A 19,339-nucleotide genomic window follows, 5' to 3' on the forward strand; every position below is an offset into this window, starting at 1 on the left:
CTTAAACACAGAAGATGTGAAGCAGGTCAGCAGGAGTGCCGCTCGCAGTGTGCTGTTCTCAGCTTGATCTCAGCTGCCCTGGAGGTAAGAGACGGTGGCATTGCTGTGTGAGGAGCCGTAGAGATGAGATGCATGATGGAGTGATTGTAGGTAAAGCTTTGTGCCACAGGAGGCACATGAGAGGCTGCAGGTCCATGTCACCCCTCCTTATGAAACCTGCCCTAAGTGTAAGCCTCCTGGTGACCTGCCTGGTTGGGTTCTTTCTTGGAGGTTTCCTGGTGAAAGAATCCTGGTCTAGGAGTACAATTTCTCCAGTCTCAGTCTCCCTTTCTTTAAAATGAGGCATGGTGGTGCTCACCTGTAATCCCAGCTGCTGGAGACAGAGGCCAAGGACTTGAGCCCAGGAGTCAGGGCTAGCCTGGACAACATAGCAAGAGGCCATCTTTTAAAATAAATAAAACTAAGTAAGTGAGTCAGCAATGGTGCTTTCCATGCAGGTGTTATGAGTAGCCTGAGGGAGCCTTCCAGCAGTTCTCTCTGCTCTTGATACTTCTGACCCTCTGTTACACTCCCTGCTCTCCACACGCTCCTTCTCACTGCACGTACAGCAGGGTTCTTAGTCCAGATGCCATGTGGACATCCACACTGCAGCCTTGGTGTCATGGAAAGGAGGGTATCATCTCCCACTGTAAAATTCCTAATAAATGGATGATTACTGACCCTTTAGATTCTCACTATTTTGTTTATTTAGTAGATCCTGGGAGCATCCTTGTTCAAAAATCTTGAACAGCAGCATGAAAACATCCCAGTGCCCTTTCCTCCTTAGAACTGAAATGCATTAGAGAGGAGATGCCTTCTTTAGTTCTGAGACTCTTTGTTGCTCACTGTCCAAGGTCCCCAGGCCTTACAGCTCAGATCCTGGTCCACAAGAACTCAGCGCCTGCTGTCCAGGGGCATCACAATGATCAGGGGGCAGGGTGACAGCTGCCACACATAGATAGGTAGAACTGTATGTGCTGAGTCCTCCCACTGATTTTTGAGATTAACTCTAACTGCTTCCTACAGAAATTCAGCAGTACAGGCAACAGCATGCATTTGAAATGAAATGAAGTGGTGATGAGTGCATGCTCCTTTGAGCACCCCACTGTGCCCCACTGTGGTCCTTATGCACCTGCTTTCCCTGCTGGCACCCTTAACAAGCAGCCACAGGGACTGGAAGGGACTGACTATCCCACTGCATGGCTGGGGTAGTCGGAGATGTCCTGCCTGTAGGGCATGAAATGATCCTGGCTGCAGAAGCCACGGTGACCCTCGAGGCTACCTTAACTGATCTTGCTGTGGTGATATTTATTTCCTTTGTGGGGTCTGGAGAGTCCTGGGACTGGTGGGGCTGGGTCCATGATGATGCCATGTTCTGTTTGGCCCCACCACCCTCTGGTGGAAAACTGCTGGGTGGTATTTGTGATTCTGAGGGCTGTGTGCACCTGGGGAGTGTCTTGGTGAGTATGAGGTGTCTGTGTGTATATCTGGTAGGTGTCTTGGTGTGCAAGAGATACGTTCACACCTGGAGAGTGTTTTCATACATGTGGAGGTGTTCGTGCACATGTGGGGAGTGTGTTGGTGCACCTGGAGTATGTGTGCACCAGGGGAGTGTTGGGTACATATGCAGGTGTCTGTATGCCTGGTAAATGTCTTGGTGTTCATGGAGGTGTGTGCACACATGAAACATCTGAAAGAAACTGGCCCCTGACAAAGATCACTCCGCACCCCGACAGAGTTCATATGAGAGATATTATTGTAGAGCCGCTGTGGCACGGTGGCCTCCTCGGTGAAGGGAGAAGAAAAGGAGAGAGAGCTGGATGGAAGGGGCTTGGTTACATAGTGGATGGCTGGTGCAGGCGGGTCCGGGATTGTGTCATCTGCACGAGCAGCCACTCAAGGGTCATTATTTGTGATCCATTCCTTATACGGACAAGTCTTGCTCATGCGTCAGTTTTATTTACAACTGGTGACAAATGATGTAGAAAATGGAAACTTAACGTGAAGAAGGAAGTTATTTATCAGAATGGCAGCAGCCATTCTGAGGCACTTATCTTAGAGCATCCTCATCGGATGTGCAGCTATGTGTGATCCTGAAGAGAACAGGCATGAGACCCAGAGGCCAAAGTCCTGGCGGAGTAAGCTCAGCCCCAGCCAAAACATGTGCCCATGCAGCGCATTTCCCCCATGGGGCCTGCTCCTACCACTGTGGTCTCACGGCTGTGCACCTCTCATCCCTGTGATTAGCATTTGTGAGTGAAGGAGGGGGTTGAGTCCATGGTGAGTTTTTCCTGGGTCCTTATGTTGGTCACAGTCATGCGCCACAGCTGGGCTACAGCTGTGTCCTGGTGGAGTATGACTGTTGGGCCCCTGTCCCAGGGGGTCCCCTCTGTTCTAGAGAAGCCTGCAGGTCCCCATCTTACCTATTCACATCCTGGCCAGGCTCACTCTGACCTCCTGACTGCCACCCTCCATGCCTGCCATTCCAAGGTCTGGTGTTGTGCCAATGTCAGATGTGGCCTCCCTGGGAAAACATTACCTCACCACCTAGGACAAGTCCTACTCACCCATGCTCCCACTCTCCCCGACCCTGTTACCAGCTGATGTGCATTTCAGCTTTTTCTGATCTCCTGACAAGACACCAAGCTGGGTAGCCAATATCAGTTTGCATCCTTTCCTAGAGGCATGAAGTCCAGGATCAAGGAGTTGACTGGCCTAAGGGAGCCTGTCCCAGGCCATCTGCAACTACCGGTGATGTAGATGACCTTGGCATTTGGGTGGTTTTCTCTCTGTCTCCTCACAGTGTCCCCCACTATACCTACCTGGGTCTCCCCTTTGACAGGGCCTCGCTAGTGACAGCACCTTGACTATATAAGCCCATGTGACCTGTTTGCAGAGAAGTTCATGCTCTCTGGGCTTCAGACGTCAACAGATGAGTCTCTGGGTGACAGCTCAACTCTAACAATAGGACTGTGAAAGTCTGTGGCCTGTCTTTCCCAAACAAGCCCATGTCCCATGAAGGCAGAGCCCAGTCTCTCCTGTCTGTGTCTGCACTCCTTCCTTGGCGTTTGCTGAGTGAGGGAAGAAAATGCTGCTCACAGGGCTGATGGCTTTGCTGTCAGGACAACCTAAATTAGCACTTCAGTGGTGCAGCTCTGATGGGACTTCACAGGCTCTAAGGTCTGTGGAGCAGAACCCCGGAATTTAAGATTCATAACCAGAGCTCCAAGACACATGTGGTTACTGCTTGAGGCTGTCCCTGTGGCTTGGCCTTGCTGGGCTGCCATAGTCACAGTGTCTGCCTGGGACAGCTGTGCCCCTTTGATGAGGTGCTGCTGGTGGGAGTGTCCACCTCATCCCACCATTCACACTTGCACCTTTGGTGCTTAAACACCCAACTCCTGGAATTGTGACTCACCTTGGAAATGAATCCACACAAGGTAGCTGTTTCCTTCAGGCATGTGACACAGCAATCTGATTCCCAGTATCAGCTCCCGATCCTCTCCTTCTCTCTCAGTTCTTCTCCCTCACCCTCCTTATTGTATTTTTATTGAAGGCTGAGAAGAGTCATGGTGACCTCAGGGCTCATTACCCACCTAACAATCCCATTTGCACAGTATTGTCTGCTTACTGCTGGAAATGCAGGGATTCGCCTGCCTCCAGGAGAACCTGGTCCCGGTCCATGGTGACACTGCCCCTCCTCTCTCCACAGCCCCCTGAGCCCAGAGAAGGGGAAACAGCTGATGGAAGACGTCGCCCGCCTCCTGCAGGTGCCACCCAGCATCTTTGAAGACATTGAGTAAGTGCAGGGTATGAGCCTGTCCTCTAAGAGATCAGCCTGTGGGGGTGAGCTGGGCATGGGACCTTGTTAACTGTGTCTGGGAAGAACTGTAGCGGGGAAAGGAAGGGACATTGCAGTGGCTCAGCAAAGCTATGTAAATACAGCAGAAGCTGTGCTTGAGGATGTGCATTCTGACCACCTGGTTGTGGTACACTGGCCTCACACACTCTACTGCAAAGGAAGAAGGGCCTGGTACCCCTGCCAGGGATGCTCAACCAGCACCTGTACACAATGTCTCTCATTATCTTGACATCTTGCTTCCCTGGGGAAGAGCAGCCCTGACCTTGAGCCCCTGACGTGACCCAGCATGCTAGTGTCTGCCTCACAGGGGTGTGTCGGGGCGGGCAGCCCCTCTCCACTCCTGGAGCAAGCAGCACTCAAGGAATCGTGTGCATGCATGACTGGCCCAGGCTGGCAGCATGAGAGGGTTGGGTGCCCAAAACACAGACAGTGGAGCAAGGAGAGGTCAGGACTCACAAGTGGAGCAGCGGGCAAGTGCCTGTGCTCCATCCTTCACGCTGACCCTGGCATGGGATCAGTCACAGTCTTCCTCTGTGGCTGTACAGTGCCCCTGATTGAGTGCAGACTTCCAGCACAGGTGTCCTAGCCTCTTTGAGGAGTGGCCCTGGGCTGAGCCAGCCAAACCCTTCCTGAATGTCTCAGGCCTGATGTGTCCCCTGCTGCAAGGGCAGTGAACGCCACCCACTTGTGCCTTAGAGAGTCTAGCCAACTGCAGCTCCTGGCCAGTGTCCTCCCCACAGCCTGTGCCACTGTCCTGCTCAGCTTCGCCCTGCTCCTGGCCCTCATTCACTCCTCTAAAGCCCCCAGGCCTGGCCCTATGGCATCTGTGCCACCCTAGGCCTTGAGCCATTGTGTGTGTGCATGTGTGTGCTTGCATGTGGTGACAGCACTGACCTCTGAACACACTAGCTGCACCTGCACATTCCAACAATTCTGAACACTGCCCCACAGCAAAGGACATGTACTCCCCCACCCTGTCCAGGTCCTCTGCGCCCCAGGACCTGGGAGGGAGGGCCAGGTCCTCATTGTTCCTGTAGCAGGGAAGAGGGGACATGTGTGCTGGCACTGGCAGACATTGTCTGCATTTTTATGGAAGTACTAGTTATGCTTAATATGTTTTGTTAATGGTTATGTAGCTGTCAAATAAATTCCATTATTTCTTATTACATCATTAGAGACCATTAAAATGGCATTAGCATGCTGATGTAATTATGCCAGCAGACGTACAACGACCACAGTTATGATTTTACAATCTAATCGAGCTGTCCCAGGTGGGCTGATGGATGCAAGGCTGCCTCCCATGGTATGTGGTCAGGTGGGCAGTACCATGGTAAGCAATGCCAAGGAAAGATGTTGCCCAGATCCCAGAGCCACAGGGAGATGCCAGGCTTCGATTCTCCTTAAACAAACTCCGCTCCTGGGTCACCCAGCATGTCGCAGGAGGACAGCTTAATTCCACGATCAATCTCCATGGCTCTCATTTGCCAGAAACAGTTGTGTTTCTCCTCTGTGTGATTTACTGGGCTCTTATTCTTCAAGACAGCTCCGAGGATGCAGCACTGGGAATCCTCCACCCTGGCACTTACCCTCGGGCTGCTGCATGCACAGGGCTGGGGAGATGCATACGCTAGCCCTGCACCCTTCTCCCTGCCCCACCTCTCTCACAGAGCAAGTTAACCAGGGCTTTATTATCACTGGGGCCACAGAGACAACCAGAAGTGCAGCACCCTTGCTGAGAAGAACCTAAGCACAGGTGCATTGATGCAGTCAGTGCCAAGTCATGAACACAGTGTGGTTTACCAGGACCTGCCTCTGGTCACTAGGCCAAATGAGGGACATTCACAGCCCCCTACAATCCTGCTGCCATTAGTTCACTGCCCTGATTCACAGGAAGCAGGAAGGGAGGGCACCGAAAAGGAAGGAAGACAGCCCTGATGTCTGGAGTCTTCTTCCCAGAGCAGAGTGCAGGCTTCATCCTCAGCACCCTATTGGGTGCTGCAGACAACTACAAGGGGGTGATCTAATGCCAGACACAGCTACACACTGTCCTTGAAATAAGGACCATGGCAGGATGTCAGGAGAGCTTCTGTGTGTTTGTAAATAATTCCAGAGAGGTAGCTGTTGCTCTCTGCCAGAGAGGTGGCTGAAGCTCACTGAGAGCCAGGCCCTTACTTGGGTTAATAGTGCTAGCCTGTTACATGGTGGTTGAGCCCCTTCTGCAGTCTGAGACAACTTGGAGGGAATCAGTCACTTACCTTTCTAAGTCTCAGTTTCCTTTCTGCATAGTAGGGAGCCTGGATGTGGCCTAGTGTGGTCTGGGCCCCTCTCAGGAGCCCCTCACAGGAGCACACTTCACTGTCACCCTCTCTAAACCCTCATCAATCTCCATAAGGGCCCCACAGATGGCTGATGTAGGTTGGCAGATCCCCATGAGGGGTCTTCTGCTCAGAGCTTCGAGCTACACCTGGTATGGAGACACACAGCACGTGGTGGCTTGTGCAATGGCACAGCATTCTTATCGCTGTTAGGAAAAACTACTCTAACTTCTACTGCCATGAGTGGGTTTGGACTAAAGCATCCTAGTCAACTCTTTTTTTCTAGGACCTTGTCTCTTTCCTAGGCCCAGCCTAAAGCATTGCATAGAACTGGTCCATGAATTAGGGGTTCCCCGGAAGACTGTGGTTTCAGGTGATGATGTTTGACCCATGAGAGCTGAGACTTTTATTTTTTCCAGCAAGGTATAGGCTTCTTGGGGGCAGGGACTGGGCCAGCCCACCCACAAAGTGGTTCTTGGACATCTATCCAGCATCATCCATCTATCCACCCAACCACCCCTAATATCCCTCCATCTGCCTGTCTATCATTCATCATCCATCCTTCCACCCATTCACATATGTTATAAATTTCACCCAAAATTCAGGTATCAAACAGACAAAGTACATGTCAGTCTACCAGGCCGAAAAAGGAGTAAGCTAGCACACATTTTCTTAATGAAAATAGCCTATCAGAAGTTCATCTTATCTCTAAACAACATTCAAGAAAGTCCATTTATTGAAAAGAGCAGCATTGGCCGGGATCTAGCTCAGTGGTGCTGCACCTGCCTTGCAAGTGCAAGGTCCTGAGTTCGATCCCTGGTACTGGAAAAAAAGAGAGAGAGAGAGAAGAAAAGATCAGGATTTACATTTATGTTAGTTGTAAGGTATCAACATTAAACAATTAACCTTAAAATTATCCATTGTTGCCAAATATATCCTTGCTGTCTTCTTTTTATTTGAAAAATTCAAGAGAATTTTAGTACCCAAGTCTTATCTTATTTAAACTGACTACAAAGTAGTGTTTACAAGGACAACTATCAAAATTTGTGTTGTCTTCATTGTAGACCTTAAAGATAGACATGAGCCAGCTGTGGTGGTACAGTTCTATAATCCTAGTACTCTGGGAGTCTGAGGCAGAAGGAGCACAAGTTTGAGCCCAGCCTGACAACTTAGCAATTTAGTAAGACCCTATCTCAAGATTAAATAAAGGGCTGTGGGGTGTAGTTCAGTGTGAAGGCCCTGGTTCAATTCCCAGTTCTGAAAAAAAAAAAAAAAGGGTGACTTTCTACCAGTAGTCCTGTGTGTATATAACCCATCATTACATGGAAGTAATGACTCCTAGACTAACCACACTGAGAGGGAGCTTTACTGGACTGGGCTCTATGGGGTTCTGTGTTTTATAAATGGTTTTGAACAAGAAGAAGCTGTCTCTGAGGTCTGTTAGCCTAACCTACACTCCCATGGACCTGCCGAGGGAGTGTGGATTGAGTTCTGGGTGGCCAGGGTGTCAGACTGTAGTGTCACAGTTAGCGGTAACCTGGTATGCGTGGACTTTGAGAAGACTCATAGGTCATGTGTTGATGTTACCATGGCAGGACACTATATGCATTTTAAATTATTTTAATGATAAAGTGGGCGAGATTGGTTTCTAAGTAGCCCTCAATTAAGCAGAGTTTGTAGGCCCGACACTCTCATTAGCTTTGGGCTGGCTTGTTTGTTTCGCATTGCCTTAACTGATAGCTGGCAAAGTTTCTGGAAAATATATTAGTGTTAAAATCCTAGAAATTATTTTTGTTCTTTGTTAGCATAGCCCATGACCATAGAAAAAGAGAGCGAATGATTATCAATGTGGTAACGTGTTGAGTAGAATCACTGAATGATGAAGAGCTCATAGCAACTAGACCTGTATTTAACATGGAAATAATTACAGCTGGGATTGCAGCAATGAAGCAATTTCTTATCTACCTGGACATGTATGGTTTGCTTAAATTGGCTAAAGGTAGTTTTAAATGAAGAATTCTGCAAATTCTCAAGGACATAGCTCTTCCTGTTGTGTCCAGTCTGCAGGGAAATGAACCTCGTGGTCATGGGGAACTTTGTTTATTCTGCTGTATTTATTCCACATAGGAGCCATGAAAAAGTATGCTGCAAGTTCTGCATACCACTGGGCTGTGTGGAGACATTTTCTTTCCCAGGGCATGGAGGATATGAGCTTGGGTTTGTGTGTTCCTTCTTCACTTTCATATCAACAACAGTTACTTCTCACAAATGAATGTGACTGCCAGTAACTCAGTGGCCCTTCAGGGACCACAACTCAGAAATGTCTATGTGCTCCCCACCAAGAACACTGCTCCAAAGGATATGCCAGATGTTGACTCGACCTCCCCAGGAGCCTCTGAAAGTTGGCCCCACAGGGACTAGGAGCTACATCCCAGAGTCACAGGGCCAGGGAAGAGCAGGATGATCTTGCCCCTCATATCAGCCAGGCAAGTAAAAGAGTTGCAGTGTGCAGAGCTTCATGTGCTAGGCAGCATTGTCCATCCAGAGAGTGGGTGTCAGAGTTCCCAGGCCACCAGCTGCCTGGACTATTGGGGTACAGCAAGAATTCTGGTTAGAGTGAAACTCTAGAACAGTGGTGGCAGACCTGAGGCATGCATGCTGCAGCAGTCTTTTTATATCATTGAAAGCTCTGAAAGCCATCACTCCCCTAGAATATGCCAGTGCCCAACTCAGTCACCCAGATGTCCTCCAAGATGGCATCTTACCCCTGTTTGTATGGTTAAAGAACATAGTGAGCCAAAATCACCAGCAAAGAGCAGTCGCACAAGGCTCTTAGATGCCAGCACCCTTGTTTTCCACAATATTAACTTGCAATGTGGAGAAAATGGCAAAATCAGTGACGTACAGGGAACTGCCATCACAGATGCAGGAAGTCAACCATGCTCATCATTCATGGCTTTTATCTGGAAATTTATATCAATTGTTGTGATAATCTCATGGCCATTCCTGAACATACGCAGAGCACCAGAAGCCATAGGCTGCCAACATGCACACTCCCAGCTGCAGTCAGCCTGGGACACAGCTTCCCTGTTCCGGCTCTCACTGTGAGCAAGGGTGGCTTCCTTGGTTGGTTTGGTGCCACACTGTTCATGTCTTTGTGCTGCCGGTGCTTCTGTATGCTGGAGCCTGGGCTCCTGCACAGGGTACTCATATATAACAGGAGCATCCTGCAAGTGGGGCTGCAGGCTGGGGACTGTGAGTTCGGTGTCAGTCACTCAACAAAGTGCATTAGATAGGATGTCCTGGAGTGGAAACCCACATAGGACGAGGTTAGGTATCGGCTGGTTGCTGAGAAAGTGCTGAGGCTGAGGGTTGAACATCATGCAGTCTTGGTGGTGTTAAGGCTGAAGCTTGTATTCATCCCTCTAAGGGCACAGGATCCCACATGGTGGACATGGAAGTTTCTGCATAATCAGGTAGAAATGAGTTGCTCCCTTGAAAAGAATGAAACCAGTGATCTGCTTTGGATCAGCCTGGACAGTGAGGCCTGAGAGGAGACTCCACAGCAGGAAGGCCAGTGCCATGAGGCAGTTCACAGCAAGGCTAGCAATGTCCCCAGGTGGACCTCACATTCCTGGGCCCCACCACAGTGTCTCTTGGTCATCAGGCCTTTCTGCCCTGCTGGTCCTTTCTCCCCTGAAGGTTAACCTCACCTGACACCCTGAACCCTGCAGACTGGGAGAGCCACTGTCTATGAGGCACTGTCTGTCACAGCCCCAGGGAAACGGTGGAGCCCAGCCTGTCCCTCTCTTTCCTCAACAAGTCATCAGGAAGATGCCAAGATTCCTGTGAGATTCCAGGCCATGCACTCCCCAGTGAGCTTCCTGAGTGGCATTTCTAGAAGGCTCCTGTGGTCCAGTCCATACCACCATTTGGTGGCCACTGACTGAAATACGATGGTTGATGATGTCCCTTGGGAGGAGTTACTTTCCCCAGCCCCAGATTAAAAGTGAATCCTTTGTGGCTATCCACCTGTAATGATTGCTACTGAAAGTGCCTGCAGCCTGGCACTGAAGGAGGGTGTTCCTGGGTGCTGGCCAGGCAGAAGGCACAGCAACCACTGTCTACCTCACCTTCTCTCCAGAGCATCTCTGGCTTTAGGAGACACATTTTGAAGATGCTTCAATCACTTATGCCTGGTATCCTTAATATCAATGCCCAGAATGTGACCACTGCTTCTGCAGAACTAGGCTCCAGCTTCTCTCCTGGCCCCGTGGGATGCTCAGAGGCATTCTGAGAAGTGAGCCAGTGCTCCCTGCCCGCTGCCTCCTACAGAGGCCTGGGGAAGATGAGAAGACTCAGGTTTCTGGTCCTCAGGACTACCAGGGTATAGAAACCCACTGGGCTCTCAGCTCCAGGCTGGCCCTGTGACATGGTGTTGAATCTCTGGAGCTCTGAGCTATGGTAGTTGTACCAGGGTTGAGTGGAGGGAAATGTGGGCATCGTGCCAGAGCTACCTCATGTTCAGAACCAGTGGTGGGTCCAAATGTGGAAAGCAGGGGGAAGGGAGCAAAAGCAATTGGGCAGTGGGTGTTGTGAAGGATGAGGCCACACTGGGATAGATGCCCTCCTTCCTGGAGTGGTGCTGGCCTCTGGGAGGATGTGAGCCTGCTGGCCTCCTGCCCCGCTAGGTGAGATACCAGCACAACTGCTGTGGCCCTGTGCTGCACAGGGGCCTGGGGGGATGCCTGGTCCAACAGGCAAGAGAGCTGGACACAGAGGCAACTCTGCTCTGCTGCATGGTGGCATAGCTTGGCTGGAATTTGGATTGCAGACCGAGAAGGACAGTGGGTGCACTGGCATTTCCAGGCGTGGGATCCTCTGGATGCATCTGATCTTAAGTGCCCAGTGGGTGATACCAGCCACTCCAAAGATTAGGGGTCCAGGTTAGATCTCAAGCCCAAGTGATGTTAGACTTCTATGAGGACTCTCCTGTAGTGACAGAGAATGGTCACAGCCTGGTGGTGGTGAGATTCTCTCTGGCAGAGGCTTGTGCCTGAGCAGTCTGAACTCCCAGAGAGGGACTGGAGGGGACACTAAGGTCTCTCAGGCAGAGATGGCAGTGGAGCCCACAAACTAAGAGATGCAGTCTGGCAGCTGTGGATGCCCCAGTGTGGAGGGCAGGGAGGGGGTGGGTAGAAACAGTTTTAGCTGGGTTTCTATACTTCAGTGGGAGCTGGAGCTGGACTCCACGGACATCTGGGGGCACTGTAGGAGCTTTAGAAGTCAGGACTTCCTCTCCAGCCTCTGCATACCAGCTGGCTCCTTCGCCAGCTCTTGTTCTCAGGTGGGTTAACAGGAGTCTGAGGGACATTCTGAGGATGGTGCCTGTGGAGGTGGTCCCAGCTTTTACACTGGGTTCCCCATCTGTCCACAGCTGGTATGTGCCTGGCATCCAGTCCTTCAGACACAGAGGTCTTCAGATGATGTCATTTCTTAAAATCACTTTGAACATGGTGTTTAGAAAGTATCCAACAGTTTTGATAATTGCTGTCGAGCTATTCCCCATTGGGCATTTTTACATGGAGCAGTGGTGGCTTTTAAAGGGCTCCTATCATAAGCAGTTTGAAAACCTTGTCTCCCTCCTTCTTGATCTAACTCTTGGTGCCCTCTTGGGAGCTCAGGACAAGGCTTAGGTCCATGCAGTGTTTTCTGTTCCCTTGGGGGAGTGTTGGGTCCTAGCATGGAGAATTGCTGTAGGTGGAAACAATCACACTTCAAAGCTAAATAGCCCAGGGTTGGGGTGGAGGTTTTAAATGCAGCACAGTGCCTCAGATGTGCTTTCACTTGTTGGGGTTTGCTGGGAAGCTTTCAGATGGCCCCTATGGTGACTTGATAATGACCTCTTTCTGAATGGTCTCTTCCAGTGTCCTGGGGCCAGCAGTGACCTTCAAAGTGAGTGCCAATGTCCGAAATGTGACAACTGCAGATGTTGCGAGGGCCACAGGTAAGGCTGTTTCCACATGCATGTGTGCACCCCACACAGTCTAGACAGAGACATGGCCATCAGAGCCAGTGCCACCTGGGCCACATTGCTTGGGTTTCTGCCACATGCAAGATACCAACCTTCTGATGGGAGAGGAAACCTCAGCACTGCATTTGAGAGGCTTGGAGACACAAGAGTTGGTGTGCACAGTGCCCAGTGTGAACAGAGATGTGTGACTTGGTTTGAGTCTTTAAGGTTGTGTCATGCAGAGGTCCCTCCATGTCTTCTGTTCCTGCAGGCAAGGGCTGAGTGCAGGCACCAAGTGCAGGCTTTGTCTGGGTGAACATGTTGGTTTTCTGACAGATCCCAAGTTCCTGGTGTTCCTGAGACCTGGGCCCTGATGGAATGGGAGTGACCTTGGCCACATGATCGGTGTTGCCATGGAGTAGAAAATCACAAGTTGCCACTCACTAGCACTTTGAAGAGCAAGAAGGGGTAGAGGACATACTTTTGCATTTCCTACATACATTGTCTTGGGGATAGAGTAATCTTGTAGAATGTGCTGTATAATCTAAGAAGAGCAATCAGAAGAGCCTTAGCTCTGGTATTCTGGGGTGATTTGGCAGGAGGGACGCTTCATACTGTGTGATCATTTATGAGAGGCCATCCTGAGGGTGCTGTCCGGTTAGGGCAAAACACAATTCTGTTTCAGTCATCCCTAAATATGGGAGCAAAATATGGGAGTTATTGTTTACTGAAATTTAATTTTTGTTTTTTCAATGGTGAATGCAGGACAATGTTCCAGCTGATTTAGAGAGCTGGTCTTTAGTTTCTGTGCATGTATGAGGCCTCGATGCAAGGACGTCCTGTTGATGCAGTTTCTTCACTGGTGGTGGACAACACAACATGTAGGAGCTGCTGTCCCAAAGTAAGCAAATCGTCAGCTCCTCTGCGTTGGTTGCTGTTGGGTGTGCTCATAGGAGTCTTTATGCTCTTAGCAAAACTTACTTCCTGAAGGTAGTTATTGGAGCACTAAGAGATTTTGATTAGGAAAAGATTCTTTGCAAAGTTGTGCCAAATCCAGAGGTCTGAGGGACATGGGCTTTGTAGAGAGCTAGATCCCCAGCCTCACTCTGTCACCACGCTTTGTCAGGAGGTGTGTGGAGCTGGAACATGACATGGCAGGGTAAAGTATCCTCACACAGCAGAACAGCTTCCTGTGGCCCAGAGAGGCAAGAGGGAGCCCAGAGATGTTGTTTCAAACATGTTGCCACTTTAAGAGGGGGACTGGGCTGTGACAGCTGAGGCCCCTCTGTCCTCAGCTGCCTCGGGGTGCACACATGCATGGTCCTCATCAGAAGTGGTGGCTGACCCATATAAGACCAGTCCATTGTCAGGTTTGTATGCAGGAACACACCCTTGACTATTCCATGCTTGGCAGTTCACCCCAGGACCGGGAAGTAATTCATTTGAAATTGGATTTGCTGGAACTTAAGGAGGCTGTGAGTGGAATAAAATGGAATGCAATGCAGTCTTTTTATCTTTTTTTTTAATCATGACAATATACTCACAGACAATGTCCTTTCATTTATTTTATTGCTTTCAAGGGAAAATGAGTTTGATTATTTGAAATCTAGTTTCTGGGTCGTTTCAAATGTGTTCATGTCATGCACTAATGTGTTGTACCAAGGGAGAAATTACGTATCAAATGGATGTTTGAGTCTCATATCAACAACTCTCTGAATGCTCGATTTCCTAACTTACTCCAGTGCATTTATATTAACTGCTAGAGCTGTGCAAGCCACATTGTTTCCTGCTTGTTGTACACATGCAAAGTTGTTAACATCCATGCATAATTTATAAAAACATTCACTCCTTTCATATTTCAAGTAATGTTATAGTATTACAAGTGTAGTGGATTCTGTACAGGGAAAAGATTATACAACATAAACATGAGAGCATAAGAATCTTAGAGTCTGGCAGCAGAAACGTCAAGGGTAGTGGGTACCTAGTCAGTGTCTGCCAGAGGACATTGGTGTCCTAGAGTGTGGTAACCCCTCACCAAGTAGCAACCCTATGTGAAAAGTGACTAGAAAGTTTAGACCCAAAAAGAATTTCTTGTGGGGTCTAGGTTTAAAAGATTGCATTGACTTTTGCTAGCATCAGGGCAAGTTGTGTGCTTTGGAAAGACATAAGTGTCCTGCCTCCTGGACCATCAACATTCAGAGCCTGTTGGGGCTTTTGCTGACATGACAGGGATGTCACAGATTGCCTGAAAGGCCAAAGGCTATGGTTGGTATTCGGTGCAGGATGTTACAACAGTCTGGACATCTTTTGTTATTAATGAAGGGAGAGGTAACCCTGGCAACAGAATTTAAGGGGCATTTATTTTACAAATTTACACAGAATGATAGGAAACAATGACAGGCATATAACTGATGCCATATCAGTTCCCATCAATGCATAAACCATGTGGGGTTTATGCTGAATGGCAAGAGCAGCTCGCTTTCACTGTGCAAGGAAGACTTTGTCCTAGGTGATCCTTTTCTGGAATTCTGCCTGATTTCTGAATTTGGGTGTAAACATGAGGAACAAGAGCATATTAAGATGAGAGGGCCTGTGCAGGAGATTTGATTTGTCCAAGGAGCCAACATGGCATACACAGGAGTGACCAGTGGTATATTTGGTCCCGTGGCCCATATCATTCAGTCACACAGGCCAGAACAGAGAGATTCTTTTCTTTCTCTTGTATCTTTGAGGGTTGTTCTTAAATAGCAAATTTCTTTCCTTTGTCTTTTTTATTTTTTTATTTTTATTTTTTTGGTACCAGGGATTGGACTTGGGCTCTTGCGCTTGTGAGGTGCACAATGGAACCACTGAGCCAAATCTCTGGCTCCCAAAATAGCAAATTTTTAATCAATTTTTGCATTTATCTTCAAAGAAAATATAGCCAATCATCTTTTAGAAGGAAGTGTTTGTGTTTGCTCCCCTCCTTCTCTGAGGAGACCCCACTTGATAACCCTTAGACCCTGTGATTTGCTGCCAGGAGTCATTTTGCATCTCCCACATGTCCTGAGATCAGGCCCTTTCACAGACACTCCTCTCCTGGGTTTGCAGCATGTGGTGTTTCTTTGGTGTGTTTGACTCTGGGAGCTGTCTGTCCCCAGGCATCTGTCCCTTCCCTCTGGTCTCAGTGACCCATCCAACTCAGGTGATGGAAGCCTCTGAGGCCTGGCTTGTGGAGTTGCTGTATTCATGTCAGGTAGCAGACATCTCCTCTGCAGGGTCTGGCAATTTGGCGTAGAGCTTGGCTCACAGTGGGTCCGACTTCTTGGGCTCAGTCCTTGTAGCTGAGCATCCCAGTGAGGTGAGCAAATCCCCGACTCCTTCTTCTTGGATGGTGGCTCCTGATGTGCTGTCTGCAAGAAGAGAGGCCTCCTCTCTCCGGAGACTCCCTCAAATGCTGGCCTAGCACTGGACTGTAGCCGAGCTGCCTGGACCACACAGCTCCATGCACCCAAACCAAGAGAGAGTTCAGTTCACACTGGCTGGCACTAGGGCTCCCCATCCCTAATTATTTGGAAGAAAAGTGAAATGAGTCCTGGTGCCCACACTCAGGTATTCAGTCTCCACTGCAGGTCCCTGGTGTTCAGGTGCTCTTTTGGTGAGCATCTTGTACCTCTTGGGTGTCATAACCTGGGAAACAGCCTGCCTTGGGAAGCCCAGCCTAGACAACGCTGTAGAAGCCATGGGGGATGAGCAGTCTAGGAGGCGAGAGCATGCCCAAGAATCAAGCATCTCCAGAAATGCTGGCTTAGGCAGACTAGAGGACCAGAGTGGATCTCAGGGGGCCACCAGTGAGAAGGAGGAGCCTAACATGACAGGGCATTCACGGACAGGGTCTCCAGGATTGAGTCAAAGGGGTTTTGCAGCATGGGAACTCTGCTTCTCTGTGGCTGGCAGAGTCAGGAGGGCTGGGCCAGTGGCCCACACTGCCATCTGAGTTTGGCATGGGGTGGGAGAACTTTCTGTCATATGTGTCCATGAGCAGTGTGAGCTCTCCCTCTTCTTACATGGCCAGCTTGCCTCAAGTCCGCTGTGTGGCTATACCAGTCACTCCCTCATGAAGCTGTGCACACATCACCAACTACCATGTCTCAAAACATGCTCTCTTCATCTCCATTGCCAACCTGAGACAGAGGAGATGAAGAACCTAGTGAGCTAAGGCTGTGGCAAGATAGCTGCATGTTTTAGTGCAAAACAAGACGCTGCCTTGGAAGAGCTCACAAAAGAGGCCACTGACCAAGAACATTTGTGTTCACATAAGGGTAGCTGAGTTAGAGCAAAACTCCCAGGGACTGCAATCTTCTTCGAGACAAAGGGGAGCAGGAGCCCCGGACAGCACAGCAGGGCACAGCAGAGACTGTGACAGCTTCATCAGGCCTCCATGGAAGGCCCTACCTCCGGCATCAGGGCTGGGCTTTGGGACTTCTGTTGGCCCTTCAGCTCAGGGAAAGCACAGGTTGGGATCCTGCAGAGTCACTGGCCCAGGTCTGGTGTGACAGTGAGGGCAGTGCGAGAAGGAGAGCATGTGCTCAGGCACCCATCCACCTCTGAATGCTGAGCAGAGCTATGAGGAATGGAAAGGAGAACCATGAGAGGGACAGAGAGGCAGAGGGAGATGGAAGATGCCCACACTGGGGCTCCAGGGAGTAGCCAGAGTGAGGGACCAGGCTCCCAGATGAAGCCTTGTGCCAGTGAGATGCCCACATGGGAAGCAGAGTCGGGAGCGGAACCCATAAGACACAACTTTAAAATAAAAAAAACAACTATTTTTCAGTTCCAACTTCTGTATTGATTATTACTTGGAGGCAGAGTTTACTCTCTTTCTTGAACAAATTGACAAATTATAAGCTTCAAAAGCAAAGTATTGAAAAGAGTCCTCTTACCACTTTGAACATCTAGGCAGTATGACTCAGGCTCTTAAGGGCATCTGTGCAGTGACACACAGGGTGTATTCCCACGGGGGGACATTCTATTCACAGGCACTCTGCTTTAATGCATGTCTTTTTCTTTTTTAACGATGAGAAAGGAATGCAAAAAGACAAAGAGTTGTGTCCCTTGTTCCTGCTTTAGAAGACTGTGGGGTGGGGTCCTGTATTGGTTGATGACCCAGGGGTACAATATGTGTGGAGAAAGAAGTGTGATTCTGCAACTGAGAAAACTGAATCTGCTGCCAGTCCAAGCACACTGCTGCCTGCCTGGGTGACAGTTCACTGCTGGACACCCAGCCCAGGCACCTCATGTGACTCCACTTTGGTTTGCCCTCTTCCTTTATGTATGTAGTAAGACATAAATGGCAGGAAGAGCCAAGTGCTGCAGAGGAAATCAGGAAGGCTAGTGAGCTGGGGTGGAAGCCAGACATGGGCTCTGGAAGGCCACACAAGGGCAGACCCAAGGTGGGTGAATGCAGAGACCTAATTCAAGGGAGAGGCCAGGCTGCAGACACTATGCCTGGCCCAAGGTGGGGGGACATGAAAGGGCAAGTTCTCCAGGCTGGGGAGGGTCTTGCCTCCATGTGAGAGGAACTCCAAGAGTATGACTAGAGTGACAGGCCTCAGTGTGCAGGGACCAAGCTGGCTGCTATGTAGGGAGGGACTGGAGAGACCCCAGGGTGGACGAGGATGGGGCACCATGGAGTTGGTGCAGGAGGCACTCATGGAGGACCACCCAGTCAGGGGAACTGCCAGCCTCAGTTGGGAGACTCTGCTCTTTCATCTGGGGAACTCCTCCAAAGTCTGTGGGACTCTGCTCAGTCAGAGGGACCCTACCCCCACTCAGCGAAACCCCACTCATGTCAGAGGGAGCTCCTTGGTTCACAGGATTGTTACCTCTTCTGTCTCCCCATTAAAGCAGCACTGGTCTTATAGCCTTGACCCCTCCGCTGCCCTGCAGGACCCTGCATGAGCCCTGTGGGACAGCCAAGCTGGCTCCTATCCTGTGGTGACTGATGGCCCCTGGCAGGCATGAGCACCCCTGTGAGGACAAAGTGTGGCTGTGTATGGACAGTCAGCACAGGAGGCAGTGACACCCATCACTTCTTTCCACACAGCCAGGCCATAGCTTGGCATTGTGAGTAACATGGCCACCTTCTCAAATGTGACCAGTGTTAGGAGAGGTAGAAGCACCAGGTACTGCGTCACTCAGCACTGGCTCCTGCTCCCATCCCCACGCAAGGGAGTCTGCGCTTTCACCTGAGCAAGGCCACTGGATGTTGGTCCCTGCCTGAGCCTGTGTCTGGCTTCCTCAGCTGAGCCTGTGTCAGAGCTATGGCATGCAAGTTCTTAGCACACTCCCACACTCACGGAGATTTGGAAATCCCTCCTTATAAGCAGAGAGGGACCTGTGATTCCAGGCCTCCTCCCTAGCTCAGGACAGCCACCTCTGCTCATCTGCCCAGAGAATACCACGTGTCACACCCACACACAGTGCAACCAGAAGCCCTTTACCAGCCCTGCAGATCAAGAGACCAAGAAGCTAGGCTTTAGTTCCTCACCACTGTTCAGTCCTCCCCGCTGTTTCACAGTAGCAAAGTTGAAAATACAGAAGTGTGGAAGAGCAGGGATTTGGAGTTCAGTACCTCAGTTCAAAGTCCACTGCTACTTTTTGTCATGTGACTTTGACAACTCATGTTCACCTTTCAACTTCCAGTAGCAGTACTCCATGAGGTTGCTTTAGGACCAAATAAAGTAGAAGAATTTGACTTGAGGGCCCAAGTTAATGCTAAAGGGCTAACAAATTGTCAGTGTCGTTTCCTGCCTCAGACTTCAATTGATTTTATCTACACTGCCACTGCCCAGGGTGCACAGAACCACAAAGATACTGTGTCAAATTGCAGGTAAGACTATGTTTGCATTGGTGGTGTCTCAGGGGTGCGGAGAGGAGCAGTGCACTGTGAGTGAGGGTGGAGGAGTGGGGTCCATGCCCCATACATTGAGGGAGCCCAACCCAGGCAGCAGGGCCCTCTCATTGCACTTCCTGTGCTCAAACGCCAGGAACCTGTACTACTATGAGGCTCATGGCTGGGGCTTTGCACAGCCTTGGATGCTTAAGGTCACTTGAAAACATGCTGGCACC

At 49.9% G+C, this 19,339-nt stretch overlaps 1 protein-coding gene across 1 annotated transcript in view; it reads left to right on the top strand.

Moving 5' to 3' along the window:
- Positions 1 to 19,339, top strand: part of Ptprn2 (protein tyrosine phosphatase receptor type N2) — a 523,272-nt gene that overhangs the window by 188,049 nt on the left and 315,884 nt on the right. The window contains exons 10-11 of the mRNA XM_033763957.1: positions 3,752 to 3,838; positions 12,144 to 12,223. Coding sequence (XP_033619848.1) covers positions 3,752 to 3,838; positions 12,144 to 12,223 — 167 coding nt within the window. The remainder of the gene's footprint in view (positions 1 to 3,751; positions 3,839 to 12,143; positions 12,224 to 19,339) is intronic.

Source organism: Fukomys damarensis, unplaced genomic scaffold, assembly GCF_012274545.1.
Source record: "Fukomys damarensis isolate Sample0158 unplaced genomic scaffold, DMR_v1.0_HiC HiC_scaffold_16, whole genome shotgun sequence".
NCBI classification, from domain to species: domain Eukaryota; kingdom Metazoa; phylum Chordata; class Mammalia; order Rodentia; family Bathyergidae; genus Fukomys; species Fukomys damarensis.